At 42.7% G+C, this 20,000-nt stretch overlaps 1 protein-coding gene across 1 annotated transcript in view; it reads right to left on the bottom strand.

Moving 5' to 3' along the window:
• Positions 1-3,198: 3,198 nt before the first annotated feature.
• exoc6b (exocyst complex component 6B) overlaps positions 3,199-20,000 on the bottom strand; it is a 70,023-nt gene continuing 53,221 nt past the window's right edge. The window contains exons 9-15 of the mRNA XM_059354725.1: positions 15,353-15,436; positions 14,998-15,044; positions 8,746-8,866; positions 8,593-8,664; positions 5,427-5,524; positions 3,515-3,620; positions 3,199-3,319 (exon numbers count right to left, since the gene is read on the bottom strand). Coding sequence (XP_059210708.1) covers positions 3,206-3,319; positions 3,515-3,620; positions 5,427-5,524; positions 8,593-8,664; positions 8,746-8,866; positions 14,998-15,044; positions 15,353-15,436 — 642 coding nt within the window. The 3' untranslated portion in view covers positions 3,199-3,205. The remainder of the gene's footprint in view (positions 3,320-3,514; positions 3,621-5,426; positions 5,525-8,592; positions 8,665-8,745; positions 8,867-14,997; positions 15,045-15,352; positions 15,437-20,000) is intronic.

Raw genomic sequence — 20,000 nt, forward strand, 5'->3', positions numbered from 1 at the left:
ACTCTGGTTTTATTCTAGTGGGACTCTGTTTGATTTGGCTCTGGTGTGTTTAGCACAACAATTTTGGTCATTTTGTGTCTTTTTTTTAGTCATTTTGTGTCTTTTTTGTGTCTTTTTTTGGTCATTTTGTGTCTTTTCTTTGTCATTTTGTGTCTTTTTTTAGTCATTTTGTGTCTTTTCTTGTCTTTTTTGTTCATTTTGTGTCTTTTTTGTGTCTTTTTTAGATATTTTGTGTCTTTTTTAGTCATTTTGTGTCTTTTTAGTGTCTTTTTTGGTAATTTTGTGTCAATTTTTTAGTCATTTGTGTCTTTTTTGGTCATTTTGTGTCTTTTTGTGTGTGTTTTTAGTCCTTTTGTGTCTTTTTTAGTCCTTTTGTGTCTTTTTTAGTCCTTTAGTCCAACATAAAATGTGATTTTGAATCTTTTTTTACTTTCAAAACACTATCATGCTCAATAAAGAATTTTAAATGTGTAAGTCGGTGTCCCACTGGTGTCATTGGACAAAAGCGATGGTGAAACAATGGCATGTGAACACACACACACACACACACACACACACACATACTATAAAACCCCCCGGGCCATATGGGCATGAATAAAATAATGTGCTATTTAGTTTGAAACCGCAGATTGAATCAGAGTTTGACAGTAATAATACATATTATAATAATACGGATCAAACTGAAGGATCCACAATGAAGTTCCACTGTCAAATGTGCATGAAAATATTATAATAAGTTTACATATGCAGTTCAAGTTTCCTGTGTGTGTTTATGTGTCTCCATGTATGTCGACCAGTGTGTGTGTGTGTGTGTGTGTGTGTGTGTGTGTGTGTGTGTGTGTCTGGCAGCCCTATGAATCCTTGTGGACAGCGGAAGTTGTTTCCTGATTGCTCGTCTCCTCGCTAGGAAAGTGGCTGCATTGTTTTAGTTAATTCTTCCATCAACCGTAACCAATACACACACACACACACACACACACACACACACACACACACACTCAGAGGGTTACTGTTTAACCTCGACAGAACATGGAACAGAAGCCGGGCTTGATTGCTGCGTTGTGGTGTGTGTGTGTGTGTGTGTGTCTGTCCTTGTGCGGGCCAAATCTAATGAGACAAAGATCCGAATGGAAAGAATCGACGAAGGAAAAGTTGTGAGTGTGTGTGTGTGTGAGAGTGAGAGAGAGAGAGAGCTAGAGAGATAGAGAGAGAGAGAGAGAGAGAGTGTGTGGGAGCGAGAGAGAGAGAGAGAGAGAGAGAGAGAGAGCAAGAGATAGAGAGAGAGAGAGAGGGAGAGAAAGAGAGCGAGAGAGTGAGAGACAGAGAGGGAGAGAGAGAGAGAGAGAGAGAGAGAGAGAGTGAGAGATAGAGTGTGTGAGAGCGAGGGAGAGAGAGAGCTAGAGAGAGAGATAGAGAGAGAGTGAGAGAGAGAGCGAGAGAGAGATAGAGAGAGTGTGTGAGAGCTAGAGAGAGAGAGATAGCGAGAGAGAGAGAGCGAGAGAGGGAGAGAGAGATAGAGTGTGTGAGAGCTAGAGAGAGAGAGATAGAGAGAGATAGAGAGTGAGAGAGAGAGAGTGAGATAGAGAGCGAGAGAGTGTGTGAGAGCTAGAGAGAGAGAGCGAGAGAGGGAGAGAGAGATAGAGTGTGTGAGAGTTAGAGAGAGAGAGATAGAGAGAGATAGAGAGTGAGAGAGAGATAGAGAGAGTGTGTGAGAGCTAGAGAGAGAGAGATAGCGAGAGAGAGAGAGCGAGAGAGAGAGAGTGTGTGAGAGCGAGGGAGAGAGAGCGAGAGAGGGAGAGAGAGAGAGCGAGAGAGTGAGAGACAGAGAGAGAGAGAGAGAGAGCGAGAGAGAGTGTGTGAAAGCGGGAGAGAGAGCGAGAGAGAGAGTGAGAGAGAGCGAGAGAGAGAGTGTGTGAGAGCTAGAGAGAGAGATAGCGAGAGTGTGTGAGAGAGAGCGAGAGAGAGAGCGAGAGAGAGTGTGTGAAAGCGGGAGAGAGAGAGCGAGATAGAGAGATAGAGAGAGTGAGAGAGAGAGCGAGAGAGATAGAGAGAGTGAGAGAGAGAGCGAGAGAGAGAGAGAGAGAGAGAGAGAGTGTGTGAGAGCGAGAGAGAGAGAGAGATAGAGTGTGTGAGAGTGAGAGAGAGAGAGAGAGATAGAGAGTGTGTGAGAGTGAGAGAGAGAGAGAGAGAGAGAGAGAGTGTGTGAGAGCGAGAGAGAGAGAGAGAGATAGAGAGTGTGTGAGAGTGAGAGAGAGAGAGCGAGAGATGAGAGAGAGAGTGAGAGATAGAGAGTGTGTGAGAGTGAGAGAGAGAGAGCGAGATGAGAGAGAGAGAGCGAGAGATAGAGAGCGAGAGAGGGAGAGAGAGACAGAGTGTGTGAGAGCGAGAGAGAGAGAGAGAGATAGAGAGTGTGTGAGAGTGAGAGAGAGAGAGCGAGAGATGGAGAGAGAGTGAGAGTGAGAGAGCGGGTGTGTGTGGGTGTGTGTGTGTGTGTGTGTGTGTGTGTGTGTGTGTGGGCAGTGAGCATTAATGGTGCTCAGGTCAAAACACGGATCCACTGCAGCGACCAGGAGTTTAATTCCTGAATCTCTTTATTCTAAATGTAAACTATTACTGAAACGTGTGAACAATAAACAGACATCAGTGTTTAAAGACACGGTACAATCCTGTGGTTTCACTTTTATTTAGTACATGAGCCTCAGAGCATCTGGAGCTTCAAGATCCTCATAAACTGATCTGTTTGAGAATCATGTTACCATTCAGTCAGTCAGTTTATGGGAACTCAACCTGTAGTCAGCTGTCCTCCGGTTCTTTTACCTGGAAATACCCGTTTCTGAGCACAAAGTTACTGCTTAACTCTCAGGTTGTAGACGTCTGTGGTCAAATTACAAACCTGACCCAGAGAGGTGGTGTAGATAGAGAATAGCATGGGACCCAGCACTAAGCCCTGGGGAACCCCTGTGGAGAGGCAATGCAAAGTAGACAGCTGTCCATGAGCGTCCTTTCAGGTAGGTGTTAGTGTTAGTTAGTTTGTTTTTTTTGTAATGGGGTATTTCTTGGGTGCAAGATAAAAAATGTTTTAAAAATCAATAAATTTTGCCTTCATTTCCTTTCTCTTATTCCCTTATCCAGACAGCATGAATGTCAGTGACAGAGCGCTCTGTGTGTGTGTGTGTGTGTGTGTGTGTGTGTGTGTGTTGTGTGTCTACCTGAGGTGCAGGTCTTCAGAGTACTTCAGACAGGCGTAGATGAACTCTTTGAGCTGGCAGTAGACTTTTGGCACAAACTCGGAGAAGGGGAGCTTCTTAGGGAAGGGAAGCTGCAGGAATAAACAATAATAATAAAGTTATTAAAGTTTTACTACACATGCAACCTAGAACACGTCAGAGCTAATGTCTTGTAATTAGGGCTGGGCGACACATTTTTAAACTCTGACTTGTTCAAGGTTGCACTAGTAATACTCTGAATATCAGACGTTTTGGTGCAGATCTGCTCTTCTGTTCTCTCTCTGTACCTTGTCCAGTTCGGGGTCCTGCAGGGGGAACTGGGAGGTGTAGAGTTTGTACTCCTGCTCTGTGGAGACCGGGATGGGACTGTAGTTGTCCTGGTCCAACACCTGCCTGGAGACAAACAACTACACAGGTAAGTCACTTCCTCTCTTCTATCTTCAGACGATTCAAAGAGGTCAAGAGGCATGAATGACCTCCTCCTCCTCCTCCTCCTCCTCCCTGTCTTTCTCTCTTTCTGACACACACACACACACACACACACACACACACACACACACACACACACACACATAAATACACAATCGTCCCATTGGGGGTCGTTGTGATGCTTGAGGTTTTTTTCTTGTTGGCGCTCCAGATTTTGGACGTTCCAACGTTCCATGGAGAGGCCGTGAACCGGAGAGACTCTCGCTCTAACAATACAACACAGCATTCCTGTGGCCGCACCAGAGAGTGTGTGTGAAAGAGAGAGAGAGAGAGAGAGGGAGAGGGAGAGAGAGAGAGAGGGAGAGAGAGAGAGAGAGAGAGAGAGAGAGAGAGAGAGAGGGAGAGAGAGAGAGAGAGAGAGGTAGGGAGAGAGAGAGGGAGAGAGAGAGAGAGGGGGGGATGAGAGAGAGAGAGAGGTAGAGAGACAGAGAGAGAGAGAGGTAGAGGGAGAGAGAGGGAGAGAGAGAGAGAGAGAGAGAGAGAGAGAGAGAGAGAGGTAGGGAGAGAGAGGGAGCGAGAGGGGGGGGATGAGAGAGAGGGATGAGAGAGAGGTAGAGGGAGAGAGAGAGAGAGAGAGAGTGTTTGTTTGTCTGTTCTCGCTGTAAGTCCCTCTGGTGTCATTGGACAAAAGCGATGGTGAAACAATGGCATGTGAGCCCAAACACACACACACATACACACACACACACACACACACACACACCTTATAAGGGTAGTACCCATTCTGAAGGGTAGAGAATGTTCCGGACGTTCTGCTTTAAAACACTTCCTCTCTCTGGCTGCTCGTAAAACTTCAAAACCACAATGAGGACGTTTCCCACAAACTAATATTGGTTGCGTGAGTGTGTGTGTGTGTGTGTGTGTGTGTGTGTGTAGTAGTCCAACACACTAGGAGCCCCCTTATGACCTTCCAGCTAGAGAGGTGAAGGTTAAAAGCCTGATCACCTAAACACAGTTCAGTATGACTAAGGCCCCGTTCGCACGAGGACGCTTGCGGGTAAAAACGACAAAATATTTGATGGGAAGTGCCTTTCGTTTAGACGGTGACGGCGTTTTGGGGGCTTAAAGACGCAAAAATCTGAAACCACCCTCCAAAGTGTAAAAGTGTAATCCTCTCCTCCGTAGCACGTCGTCTACACTGACAAGACACAAAACTCTGATCTGATCTGCTCACGTCACGTATGTGTTTACGTCACATACATGCTCCAGTACAGGAAATAAAGAAACGTGGGATTATTTCCATGGTGGGACCTTCAAGCTGCTCTGGCAGCTCTAATAAACTTACAGGAGTCTTTCCACCAAATGTACAGGATATGTACAGATAGTATTAGTGAACAGAGAAGGATCTGGAATTACCTCCATCACATTCTGGATGCAGCGATTGGTGGGAGGAGCCAGACGGCTGTGAACGAGACCTGGGAGATCTAGTGATGGAGGAGAACTTTGTGGAAGGAGTAGCTGATGAAAATGTGTGGCGTGAAAACTTCTGCATGCCCAAAGATGCTCTTATGGCTTTAAGTGATGCCGCCTGGCTGCATGCAATCCAATTTCACACACTTTTGCGTCACCGTATGCAGCAGATTTCCTCCTGAAAACGCTCGTCTAAACGAGGAATAAAAAGTGAAGACGCGACGCCACTTTTGCGTCTTCTGTTCAGACCGTCCTCGTGTGAACGGGGCCTAAGAGTAGAGGTGTGTGATGTGTGGGTACCTGAAGGTGATGTTCCATCTCTTGAGCAGGATTTCTCCGTACTGCTCCCTCATCTCCAGCAGCATGTCAAACAGCTGGGACACCGGGAAGCCGTAACCCTGCAGGAGGATCAAACCAGAGCAACAAGTGAGCATCAGCTAAACATGGAGCAGCAGCAACACAGATAATCAAATTTTAATCGTGATCACGATTTTGGCCGCCGCGGTTAAATTAACCTGATGGTCGGTGATATTTCCATTTTAAAATGCGTCTCTCCTGCAGATCTGATCAACACTTTCTACACCAGTAGTCCACCAACCACCAGGGGGCGGGGCTGTTTTTCTCCCCTGTAAAAAGCCTGGTTGCTGATTGGATAGAACGCTAAGCAGGATGTGACGTAGTACTGGACGCCACAACAACACGCGACATTTGTAAAAGCTGGTGAAGCAGTGTTGCCAACTTAGCAACTTTGTTGCTATATTTAGAGACTTTTCAGAACCCCTTAGAGACTATTTTTTTTAAAAAGCGACTGGAGACAAATCCAGAGACTTTTCCTGGTGTTATTGGAGACTTTTGGAGACTTGTTATTACTCTTTTTAACGAGCCGCGGGGCCCGATGGGCACAATCCTCCTGCAGCAGTCTCTCCAAGCTGCAGATCCGCAGGGGATGTTAACCCCTTAGTGTCCAGTCTGCAAATTGCTAACAGGCTAACAGTTAGCTCTGTAGCAGTACAGTGTGTGTGTGCTAACAGGCTAACAGTTAGCTCTGTAGCAGTACAGTGTGTATGTGCTAACAGGCTAACAGTTAGCTCTGTAGCAGTACAGTGTGTATGTGCTAACAGGCTAACAGTTAGCTCTGTAGCAGTACAGTGTGTATGTGCTAACAGGCTAACAGTTAGCTCTGTAGCAGTACAGTGTGTATGTGCTAACAGGCTAACAGTTAGCTCTGTAGCAGTACAGTGTGTATGTGCTAACAGGCTTACAGTTAGCTCTGTAGCAGTACAGTGTGTATGTGCTAACAGGCTAACACTTAGCTCTGTAGCAGCACAGTGTGTATGTGCTAACAGGCTAACAGTTAGCTCTGTAGCAGTACAGTGTGTATGTGCTAACAGGCTAACAGTTCGCTCTGTAGCAGTACAGTGTGTATGTGCTAACAGGCTAACAGTTAGCTCTGTAGCAGTACAGTGTGTATGTGCTAACAGGCTAACAGTTAGCTCTGTAGCAGTACAGTGTGTATGTGCTAACAGGCTAACAGTTAGCTCTGTAGCAGTACAGTGTGTATGTGCTAACAGGCTAACAGTTAGCTCTGTAGCAGTACAGTGTGTATGTGCTAACAGGCTAACACTTAGCTCTGTAGCAGTACAGTGTGTATGTGCTAACAGGCTAACACTTAGCTCTGTAGCAGTACAGTGTGTATGTGCTAACAGGCTAACAGTTAGCTCTGTAGCAGTACAGTGTGTATGTGCTAACAGGCTAACAGTTAGCTCTGTAGCAGTACAGTGTGTATGTGCTAACAGGCTAACAGTTAGCTCTGTAGCAGTACAGTGTGTATGTGCTAACAGGCTAACAGTTAGCTCTGTAGCAGCACAGTGTGTATGTGCTAACAGGCTAACACTTAGCTCTGTAGCAGTACAGTGTGTATGTGCTAACAGGCTAACAGTTAGCTCTGTAGCAGTACAGTGTGTATGTGCTAACAGGCTAACAGTTAGCTCTGTAGCAGTACAGTGTGTATGTGCTAACAGGCTAACAGTTAGCTCTGTAGCAGTACAGTGTGTATGTGCTGCTGCTGCAGGAGGTGTTCACTTAGCGATCTCTGTTTGTTTACAACAAGCACCAGACACTCTGTGCACAGTTAGTGATGCTGGTTAATTCACCATCACGATGTTTATGATCAGCGGAGACTCTGTGCATAATTAGTCATGCTGCTTTGTTTATGATCATCTGCTGACGTTGTGCACAGTTAGTGCACAGTTCCTATTGTTCGTTTAATAGCAGTGCAATAAAACCACTGACTTCAGCTCTGACAGGTGTTTTAGATCATCCATGAAGGTGTATTTGTGTTTTCAAAGCTACATGTATGAAACATAAAGAAGGGCAGATCTGTAGGAGGAGAGACTCCAACATAAAACAATAGTAAATAGACTTCCTGTGATGTTTTAGAGACTGAGCTGAATTCAGCTATTCAGTGGCACCTCATCACTTCTCCCTGTAACCGTCCATTCATCATTCCCCTCTTTCCTTCTCGCTCACTCATCTCTGAATGTTTCTCCCATCCAGTTTTTAGCCACATCCCCTCTATCTCCTGCTCCACATCCCTCCATCCTCTCATCCATCACACTCAATCCATCCAGGTTAGTTCATTCTTTCATACAAGCACGGAGAGCAAACTGACATCAGATGATAAAACTTCTAAAAAAGGTCGAATTAAGAAAGAAAGTCTTTCTCTACAGATTGGCTGGCGTCCATTTTTAAACTGAAAAACATGCTTTGAACAGGTTTCATGGGCCCCTGGGGTCAAATATGTTACTCAGCATGCACCAAGATGATTTTAAGAACGAAAACATACAAAATGGAAAGAAAATGCTGAATTTTATACATTAACCCTCGAGGCCTCTTTAAAATTAACTCACACTTTGACTCTTCGGGACCCTAAACGCTCCCTCTCATACAAGTGTCATAAAAATGTGATATATAAATATTTTTTTTCACTTTCACCGCATCAAACCTTTCAGCAGCTTAAGACCTAACCATAGATATTAAAAAAATAGATTATTTTTTAAATATTTTTATGTTTTTATGCCCTTTTTGACATAAGAACGCCTGCTTTTTCAAGGGCAAAAACACAAAATATGCAATATTTTCAAAAATCAGGTGCAAAGTGGAATATTTGGGGTGAGGTTATTACAGTCTTGACTAGGTCAATAATTGATAACAATATTAATTTTTATGCATTATTATTTTTGGAGCTATTTGAAAAAACTCACACTTTGACTCTTCTGGACCCTAAATGGTCCTTCTCATACAAGTGTCATAAAAATGTGACACATAAATATATTTTTTTCACTTTCACCTCATCAAACCTTTTAGCAGCTTCCTATTTCATACAATTAGCCTTTAAACTGACCAATATATTGGGAATCAAAAACATAAAAAAGGCAGAATGTCCATTTTTGGGTCCCACACGTACCTGCAGTGTGTCAGCAAAAAGGACGATGAGGTTCTTCAGATCCAGGACCAGGTCTGGGTTGTCACAGTACGACTGAGGAGACAGAGGAGTGTGTCAGAGAGCTTTGATGTTGATGTTTTATGCTCTGAAGTGTGTGTTTGTGTTTGTTCGTACGGAGTGGGTCCTCAGGGCAGCGATGATTTTAGACAGCGCCAGCTCCCAAAGCTCCTCCACGTACGCTCTGTTGACCAAACCCTGCGTGGTGTGAAGGACGTGATCCTCCACCACGAAGAAGCTGGAAAGAGAAGCACAAGAAGGACAACAAAGACCAATTATCTTAAAGGCATAGTATGCAGGAATCATCACTTACTGTTTGTAAACACAACATTCAAAGTTGGCTCCTCCTCCCTGGATCAAAGAAGTGAAAGCAAATATCTCGTTTTAGGATTAAAATTGTCCGCTTGGCATTTCCTCTTGCTATATTTGCATTGCTTTCAGTGCTGTACCTGCTATTTTCGTAGCTTCGTAAACAAAAAAATCTTGTTACATTGTGAAAAAACGTATTGCTTTGTGCATACATTTCTGGTTTACTGCATGCCATACATGCTCTATATTGTTTTTGTGGTTTGAATGTATGTTGTGTTTAAAATAAATGGAAAATAAGTTTAAAAAAGTGGAAAATAAGTGGAAAAGTTTTTACCAATATTTATTGTTATATTTGACTTACTCCACAGTAACATAGTCTTATTTTTTTAACATGTTTTCTTACCAGTAGCAGCTCAAAACCAGATAATTTATTGCATTTTATAACGTGATGAAATTAAAATTGAGCAGAATTTAAGTCAGTCTGTTTTGGTCCGGCCCTCCGCAACCTTTGCAGTATCTCATGTGGCCCCTTGGGAATATAAATTGCCCGACCCTGCTCTATGCATTTTTTTGATAGAAAAATGCATAGTATACCTCTAAAAAGTGTAAAAACAACAACAAAAAACAACAAGTTTTAGTTTTACAGGATGCTTATGTGCTGCTTATTACTAAGACGGGTGCAGTGACTCCCTGATCCAAGAGATAATTAGTGTGTTTCCATGCACCTGTTTAATGCCCATTTTCCATTTAAAAAAAAGAGGTAAAATCAGATTTCAGAAGGTTTTTCAATTGTAATGTTTGGTTTGGGTAGAGGAAATTAATTTAGAGTAGACATTAGCAACATAAAAGTAGAATTCATCAACTGTGCTGCCAATTTGGATCTTCAGATTTGTTTAAAAAGGTATTGCTGTGGCAGTTTAAGTGAACTCTGACAACTTTTCCAGACGAGCCGTCATGATTACTCAGTTTAGAAATCATTTACTCGTAACAACGACAGCCGAGCAAGTGGCTCATTCATCCAGTCAAGCAGAAAGAGCTGCTGACGTCTCGGCACTCGTCAGTCAAACGTTGAGCTGCTTTCTTGAAATGACGCCCGTGTGAAATGGATTCTGCAGAGTGACTTTGGTTTATATCCACTGACAACATGTCTCACCCACACCAGGGCCCTCTGAGCCTCGCCAGACCACAACCAGCCACCATGTGGTCCACTTTGTGGCCGACTGAGCATGGTTAGTCTTCTCTTCGTCATTAGTGAAGAGGGTAAATATGATAGGAGGGGATTTTCTATTCTCCTCCAAGAATCGCCACCTTCACGCGGTGGAGGGGTTTGTGTGCTTCAGAAAGAGAATAAAACAGATTTAGTCTAATGGTGCAGTAGGGGGAATGTGTGTCTTCTGATTATTTAGATATTTGGCATGGATGGATCTCAAGGCCCAGCCGGGGGGAGGAAGGGATCCGGTTTGGTGACCTTAGAATTGCATCTCTGCTTTTTTGCAGATGATGTGGTTCTTTAGGCTTCATCAGACCGGGACCTCCAACACTCGTTGGGGCGGTTTGCAGACGAGTGTGAAGCGGTTGGGATGAGAGTCAGCACCTCCAAGTCTGAGGCCATGGTTCTCTGGGTGAAAACGGTGGACTGCCCCCTCTGGGTGGAGAGAGGTACTGCCTCAAGAGAAGGAGTTCCAGTATCTCGGGGTCTTGTTCAGCAGTGACGGTAGAACGGAGCGTGAGATGGACAGGCGGTTTGGTGCGGCGTCAGCAGTGATGCGGGCGTCGTGGTGAAGAAGGAGCTGAGCCTGAAGGCAAAGCTCTCGATTTACCGCTCCATCTACGTTCCAACCGGACGAGAATGGATGGATGGGATTTTCTATTGCTCTTTAACTTTAATTCCATTTGCTTCCTGTTTTGTGTCAGATGGTAAATTCCTTTTCACTATAAAAAATTGGAATGAAAAAATATGAAGAGAGATCCTTAAATGTTGGCTGTTTTATTTTTTATAATTGCATTTGTTTGAGGAAAAAGACACTTTATTTCAAGATGGGTTCTTATTTTTGTAGTTTTGCCAATCATTTCTATCAGTCATGACAACTGAGCTGTAAGAACCATGTCCTTATAACTGTTAGGATGATACAAAACTACAAAACTAGGGTCATGTTGTACGAAACGGTAACTTCCCTTAAATATTGTAGTTTAGTTTAACTGTTCTGTGTGCACTGGGTGATCAACTCTCAGCCACCTACCCTGTGTAAAATAAAGGTGAAATGACTGAAACAGACCAGTCAGGTTGCAATTCACATCCATGCATGTCCAGTAAGTTACGTAATGTAGACTTTTAAGGAATTTAATTGAAGGTATTAAGCTTATTTTTTGGCAAGTTTTACACAAAACCTGAATCCGGCAGCACAAAAAATCTATAAGATTCTGCACAGTTTCAAAGAAGACACCCTAAATTGGTGTCTCCAATTCAGTATCTGACCAAATGTGAACTATAATCACAATCTGCTCTTGTTTCTGAGTTATGCCATTGAATAATGGCCATAAAAGTGTTTTTGCAGAACGTTGTTATGTCTCAGTGAAATTGACTTTTGGCTTTTTGGGTATAAATGTGTCCTGTTTGACATTTGTCTCACATTTCATTATATTTGGTGCATGAATTCTCAATTTCAGTCCCAAAAGGGTTAGGTTTTTTGGCCATTGTTTTGTTTTGTTTTTAGACATATAGATATATTGAGGCTGTGATCTGTTGTATGCATGTGTGTTGGAATGTATTGTTTTTTATGTCTTTTTTACACCTAGACTGCAACTAAATAGTACCAAGTTGGGACAAATAAACTTGACTTGACTTAATCAGTTCATCCTTGCGTCCAAGTGGGCGTTTGTGCCAAATTGGAAAAAGGAAAATCCCTCACAGCTGAGGAGAATAGGACGTACGCATGGCAGAAAACCTAATGTGGCAACGTCTATCCATGGCAAGAAGTTACAAAAAGACAACTTCAGTTGTTACTGAGACCGCTGCAGATGAAAAGATGATTGGCTGGATGATGGCTGGATGGGAAACGAGTGGAAGAATGGATGAACGGATGATGAAATGGTGGAGAAACAGCAATGGATGAGAGACATGGGATGGCACCTTCCAAAAATGGGAATAACAGACCTGAGTGTGTGTGAGTTAGTGTGTGTGTGTGTGTGTGTGTGTGCGCCATTGTGTGTGATTTAGTGTGTGTGTGTGCACCATTGTGTGTGTGTATTAGTGTCCAGCCTTGGCGGTGTTTATAAAAGCGTCTGCTCCAGTCAGACAGACAGAAGGAATAACAGCAATAAGCCAACCACCATCACACACACTCTATCAATCGTCACCACCGTGTGTGTGTGTGTGTGTGTGTGTGTGTGTGTGTGTGTGTGTGTGTTCAAATGCAATGCAGATAATTGGATGGAGTGATGGATGAGAGGAAAAGTATAAGGAAGGGAGGGGTGAGTGTGACCAGAGAGGGATGGAAAACAGTGGGAGGGGAGGAGAGATGAAAAGATGTCAAATGGTCAGAAGTCACTCAAACGAAATGAAACGAGGTGTCGCTAAACGCCCAATGTTTGGTTTCACTCAGAGCTTCTCTCTCTCACTGCTCTCTGCCAAGTTACACAGGAGGACTACAACCGGTGGAGAGGTGGATGGATGTAGAGATGGATGGATGGATGGATGTAGAGATGGATGGATGGATGTAGAGATGGATGGATGGGTGGATGGATGTAGAGATGGATGGATGGATGGATGTAGAGGTGGATGGATGTAGAGATGGATGGATGGATGGATGTAGAGATGGATGGATGGATGGGTGTAGAGATGGATGGATGTAGAGATGGATGGATGGATGGGTGTAGAGATGGATGGATGGGTGGATGTAGAGATGGATGGATGGATGGGTGTAGAGATGATGGATGGGTGGATGAATGGATGTAGAGATGGATGGATGGATGTAGAGATGGATGGATGGATGGATGAATGGATGTAGAGATGGATGGATGGATGGGTGTAGAGATGGATGGATGAATGGATGTAGAGATGGATGGATGGATGGGTGTAGAGATGGATGGATGGATGGATGTAGAGATGGATGGATGGATGGATGGATGGATGGATGTAGAGATGGATGGATGGATGAATGGATGTAGAGATGGATGGATGGGTGGATGAATGGATGTAGAGATGGATGGATGGATGGATGTAGAGATGGATGGATGGATGGATGTAGAGATGGATGGATGGATGGATGGGTGGATGAATGGATGTAGAGATGGATGGATGGATGGATGTAGAGATGGATGGATGGATGGGCGCACAGTTGGTTGGATGGATGGTTGGATGGAGGGGTAGATGGATGGACGGGTGGGTAAAGGGATGACACATGGATGCAAGAATGGATCTATTTGTGGATTAGATGAGTTTTGGGAGAGGAGTCAGGAAAAGGTGAATGGGTGATGGGATGGATGGATGAAAGGATGGATGGATAGATGGGTGGATGGATGGATGAAAAGAGGGAGAGAAGGATGTTGGCTTGACTGAAAGATGAACACCCATCCTTAATCATCAGGCGTCTGCCAACGCCACGCCCTTTCTTCAATGTTAAGTGAAAACACAAGTTAATGGGCTCTTCATTGGCCCGTGCTACACCCACGTCAGATCAGGCCAGGAGTCTTTTCCGTAACCATGAGGACAATAATAGGACAGCGGTGTGTTCTGCCAGGCTGGAGTCGTGTGGCGCTGCCAGAGCAACGCCCTCAACAAGCTAATGGCCACGAGGTAAACAGACGTGCTCTCCAAAGCTGGTCACTCTAGTGAGAGTCTACTGCACCGTCAGGACTATTTGAAAGGGTTTATTCCGCCACAGGTCTCAGAGTCAATATACAGCACACAAGACTTTCAAAGAACTAAAATTGAGGGTTAGTGTTGCCTTTTTATTGTATTTTATAACATCAACATCAATTCATTTTGACAACAAGATCCTAAATGGTAAATTTTAATTGTCAGTTAATGGTTTTTCATACACTACAGGCCAAAAGTTTGGAAGCAACTTAAATTTTGTGTTCACAATGGCTTTCTTAAAAACCAGTCTGGATTCTTTGTATTTCTGGATGTGTTTACTGCATGATCAGACTTTACCTTTATTGAATTGAACCATTTTTCTCCATTGACCTTTAGGTAAACATTGATGTTATCAGACCATTGGTGAATAAATGTTACCAAAAGAAAAGAAGGGTGGAGGAGATTTGGAAGAGTCACAAACCAATCACAGTTTGCATTATTCACTTTAGCCCTTTGGCTTTTGAGAGTTTGGATACAAAAATCCCAACAAATCTCAACTGTGTTCATATTTCTGACAACATTAAGGAAAGAAGGAAACACAAAGTCTAGGCAATAAAAATGACCTGATGATTTAAGTAAAATTATATTATAATAAGTGACTCTTTATATAATAATCATGTGTTTATTTTGTTGCAAAGTATAGCAATGAAACTATGATCTTTTTTGTACAAATTTAATGTTGTTTCCAAACTTATTGGCCTGTAGTGTAGGTTAACAAAAGAAGGCTAAAGAAAAATAACATCCCAAGTCTAAAGACAACCATCATCGGATTACCACTAAAGAAAACTTTAAATCGTGATAATGGAGCCACTTTTTTTCGTTCCATTCTTAGTGGTGTTATAGATGTTTATTTGCAATGGATATAATGATTTCCATGATGTTTAGGTCACCCTGAATATAAAAATATGTTCATCATGTCTGTGTGCTCAGATGTGACTGAGTTATGACTATGATTATTAGGGCATATTTTTAACAGTTTAATTTCCACAGATATGTAGAAGGAGTATTAATGGCAGCAGAAAACAAATTAAATAAACATATACAGACACAGATTTAAGTTACACTCTGAATGGTCTGACTAAGAAGGGTTTTAAAATGAGAAGAATGCCACTTCAAATGAGTTAAAATCACAGACAAATACAAAATATTTAAATCTCTGAAGACTCTATAGATAAAGAGGTTAAGTTAAAATAAAAACTTACCCGACAATCTGATTGAAGTACCGCCTGTATCCCTCTAGAGTTTCATGCTGGAAATGTAAAAGAAAAGGGGGAAAAAGAGAGATATAGAGGGAAGAGGTAGACAGGGAGTAACAGGAGGAGGGATAAAGAGTCCAACAGCAAAGATAAAGTCCAGAAAGATAACAACAAAATGTATCAAATTCAACTTACACCAGGAAAAACACATTATTTATTAGATAATAAACTTAAAGGTTTAATTGTTTCTGAGTCATAGATTAAGGAGTGTGTTTGTGTGGGGGAGGGGAGTGTGTGTGCAGGAGGAGGCCAGGTGGAGTTAGGAGTGTGTGGACGTAAAGGTGGAGGTGCAGGGTCGTACCATGTTAGAGTGAGGCTGCAGCACCAGGCGAGCCTGTTTCCTCCTCTGCTTTCTGTAGTAGTTCTCAAACACATCACGCAAACCCTACAACACAAAGGACAGGTAAGAAAGGGTGGATGGGTGGATGGATGGATGGATGGATGGATGGATGGATGGTTGGATGGTTGGGTGGATGGTTGGGTGGATGGATGGATGGGTGGATGGATGGATGGGTGGGTGGATGGATGGATGGATGGATGGATGGATGGATGGATGGATGGATGGATGGGCGGATGGATGGATGGGCGGATGGATGGATGGATGGATGGATGGATGGATGGATGGATGGATGGATGGTTGGGTGGATGGATGGATGGATGGGTGGGTGGGTGGGTGGATGGATGGATGGATGGATGGATGGGCGGATGGATGGATGGATGGATGGATGGATGGATGGATGGGCGGATGGATGGATGGATGGATGGGCGGATGGACAGATACAAGGTGGATGGATGGATAGATGGATGGATGGGCAGATGGATGGATGGATGGGCGGATGGATGGATGGATGGATGGGCGGATGGACAGATACAAGGTGGATGGATGGATAGATGGATGGATGGGCAGATGGATGGATGATAGGTATTTAAGTGTTTGAGACACCATTGGGTGGCAGTCCCTAAACCTTAATTCTGACTAAAGATAACAAAATAATATTCTGTAACTGCAAATGGAAAATATTGCATATTTGAAAATGGGATCCCAATTATTATTATTTATTTTTTTTGTCAAACAAATTTATACCATTTTAACACACATAGGACTCACAAAAACTATGGTGACCTCAAACCATCTTTTCTCTGTTGCAAGCGCCTATAGAACCAATAAATCCTTAAACCTTTAGGATTTCGAATAACCTGGGTACGATATTTTATTTTTAACCTGTGACTTTATAAGACCAACCTGGTCTTTCAGGGCCAACCTGAAAACTGAAACGAATCCACCGAGCTCATGTTGTATTTGCTCTGTCAGACAGATTTCCACCCGTCCTGGCCCTGAGCAGGCCGATCCCAAATGTCTCTCTCATGTGGTTTAAGATAACATATTTCTTTTTTAGTCCCACAACAGGGAAATTTTAGAGTTAGATAAGATGACTGGTGTCCAGAAACTCACAGATAAAACCGTCAAACCAGAAGAGAAACCAAACATTGCCCCAATTTGCATGTGTCGCCTCCTGCTACATCACAGGATTTATTGTTACAGGATTGTTTAAAGGTCATATTTTATTTCATTTTGCTCTGTTCATGCCAACAATGTCCCTTGGAAGTCAGAACAGCCATTTACGAATTAGTCTGGCAACAGCAGACAAACCTATAGCCTGTAAGACGAAAGAGAGGGACGAGCCAAAGTCAAAACGGGTTAAATCTGAGTCTGAATATTGTTGCTGTTGAATATTATGTTACACATTTCCTTGAATTACCTTTTCAGCTGTCAGGATTCATGCTCTTTAAACGCAACATGCGGTCCAAACAGTAAAGCTGTACTTAAGCTGACAACAGCGAGGGACGCAGCCAAATGTTTAGGGTTGTTTGAGGCCGTTTTTGATTTTTAACGGGGTAGAAAAACCAAATGTAAGAAGCACTGAATGATGGGAAAGTTGAGATGAGGTCATGTGAGAATGAGTGAGTGAGGAAGAGGAAGAAAGAGGAAGTGTGTTTGATGACCAGAGCTGCTTGGCGTCACTGCTCTGAAACACAGAATCAGCTCTCTAAACTTGACCACATCGTATCTTTTCCTTCCATTACACAGAAGCTCTCGCTCTTATCTCCCGCTCTGCTCTGTGGGAGGAACATGAGGCCTATCTGGGCAGCAGACCAGGACCAGAGTCCTCGGTGAGCTCACGATAAGAGTCCAGAACCCTTACCGAGGGACCGGACCACCAGCAGGACACATATATCTACACATTATATGTACGTGTGTGGTGCCCAATACCTGCTATCACTATGATAGGACCTTCTGAAGATACGGCAATAAAAATAAAGTCACTTTGACGTTTTCCAAACCAGTGAATCATTTAGCCGAGATTAAAAAAAAGAGAAATTAACCAAAAAACACAACACATTACAGCGTTTTCGGCGATAGACCTCCATTAACCCATTGAGGCCTGAAAAACCGCTGGGCGATTTTAAAATAAGCCTCAAATTTTCTGAAAATTCTGGAAAAAAAAAGTGTGAATTCTTCTACTAAATGATAGATTTTTCAGCCTCTGTAGCAGATAGAAATTCAGAAATAGAAATTCAAAAAGTATTTGAGAGCTTATACAAAATACTACAAAACGATGTAAACGCTTTCCAGGCTTCAATGGGTTAAATGTTGAAAATTTTATTTTTACGCATTAAAATGTAAAATGTTTGTTGAATTTTGTAACTCCATTTGTGTCTTTTTTGGTCATTTTGTCTTTTTGTGTCTTTTGTTGTGTCTTTTTTGGTCATTTTGTGTCTTTTTTTGGTAATTTTGTGTATTTTTTAGACATTTTGTGTCTTCTGTGGGTTTTTTTTGGTAATTTTGTCTCCTCATTTGTTTCTTTTTTTGTCATTTTGTGTCTTTTGTTGTCTGTTTTACTTATTTTGTGTCTTTTTTAGTCATTTTTTGTCTTTTTGTGTCTTTTTTTAGTCATTTTATGTTTTTTGATGTGTCGTTTTTTACTTATTTTGTGTCTTTTTTAGTCATTTTGTGTTCTTTGGTCATTTTGTCTCCTCATTTGTTTCTTTTTTTGGTCATTTTGTGTCTTTTTTAGTCCTTTAGTCCTTTAGTCCAACATAAAATGTGATTTTTAATCTTTTTTTTTTTACTTTCAAAACACCATCATGCTCAATAAAGAATTTTAAATGTTGCAAATATGAAAAAAGGTGTCAAATCTACCATATAAGAGGGTTCCATCCAGTTCTATCATTTGATACTAAATCTATTTGAGCTTGTCTCCAGTTTTACTTGGTATATCATCATCAAACTGAAACTGGCCTCATGGAGTTTACAGCCAGAACGTTAGAGGTATAAATGTGAAGAAGAAGTCATGATCTGGAGCTTGTGGAGACTCCAGAGGGTTTTAATCTGACCCTTGGCTGAACAATGTCCATTGAAAACACAAAGTCACAAACAAAACAATAAAGCTGATGGTAGAAATGTGAATCTCACTGGTCGTAATCTAGACACTTTTGTTCTGGAAGCACGTTTAGTTTGATGTTGTGAGGTGACAAAAGTGCATTCTGTAATTCCCAGACTGGCCCTCAGCTGAACAATGTGTATTCAACAAACAAGCGGGATCAAATGGCCGTGAACTCCTCACAGCTCCCCGAGAGAGAGAGCTCAGAGGTGAAACACAGGCTGAGGCTGGGAGGGAGTGTGTGTGTAGTGGCACAAAACCAGTGGAGGAAAAGAGATACGGTGAAGAGAGAGAAACAGAGTGGGGAGAGGGAGCTGGAGCAAGCTAGAGGAAAGATAGAAGTAGAATCAGTGGCAATAAAGAAACAGAGAGGCTTAGAAAGGAGTTAAAGGAGCTGATTTTAACGTCTTCATCACATCCAGACCTTATTTTAGATTTGACACCTTTGTTCAAATCTGCAACATTTAAAATTCTTTATTGAGCATGATAGTGTTTGGAAAGTATAAATTCAAAATCACATTTGAAAAGGATATGGAAAATTTTGAAATTAGAAAAACTTTTGGTGACGTAACGAGCAGCTGAAGGGCAGGTTGGTAAATGATTGTAGCTGGCGAGTTAAATAATCACATCTCAGCACCGGCCAGTTTTTAAAAGCTCCCAGAGCTCGTTTTAGATATTCTCTGTACTGTACCACACTTCTCTAAACTATGCTTTTTATTTAAACCTCTACTTCCAACGAGGGTTGTCAAATCTGTCTCCTGTCCTCTCCTCTCTGCTCTGTGTAAACAGCCTCTCCTGTCCTCTCCTCTCTGCTCTGTGCAAACAGCCTCTCCTGTCCTCTCCTCTCTGCTCTGTGTAAACAGCCTCTCCTGTCCTCTCCTCTCTGCTCTGTGTAAACAGCCTCTCCTGTCCTCTCCTCTCTGCTCTGTGTAAACAGCCTCTCCTGTCCTCTCCTCTCAGCTCTGTGTAAACAGTCTCTCCTGTCCTCTCCTCTCTGCTCTGTGTAAACAGCCTCTCCTGTCCTCTCCTCTCAGCTCTGTGTAAACAGCCTCTCCTGTCCTCTCCTCTCTGCTCTGTGTAAACAGCCTCTCCTGTCCTCTCCTCTCTGCTCTGTGTAAACAGCCTCTCCTGTCCTCTCCTCTCTGCTCTGTGTAAACAGCCTCTCCTGTCCTCTCCCCTCTGCTCTGTGTAAACAGCCTCTCCTGTCCTCTCCTCTCTGCTCTGTGTAAACAGCCTCTCCTGTCCTCTCCTCTCAGCTCTGTGTAAACAGTCTCTCCTGTCCTCTCCTCTCTGCTCTGTGTAAACAGCCTCTCCTACACAAAATTACCAAAAAATGACATAATAATACCAAAAAAACAGGGGAAAAAGAGAAAAAGAAGGGGAAAAATCCCAGAAGAAGACACTAAATTACCAAAAAAGACAGAAGAGTTGCAGAAAGTACCAAAAAAGATACAAAGTGGCCAAACAAGAAGTAAAATTATCAAAAAAAAGTCGACATAATTGTCC

The sequence above is a fragment of the Centropristis striata genome, chromosome 17 (assembly GCF_030273125.1).
Source record: "Centropristis striata isolate RG_2023a ecotype Rhode Island chromosome 17, C.striata_1.0, whole genome shotgun sequence".
In the NCBI taxonomy this organism is placed as follows: Eukaryota; Metazoa; Chordata; class Actinopteri; order Perciformes; family Serranidae; genus Centropristis; species Centropristis striata.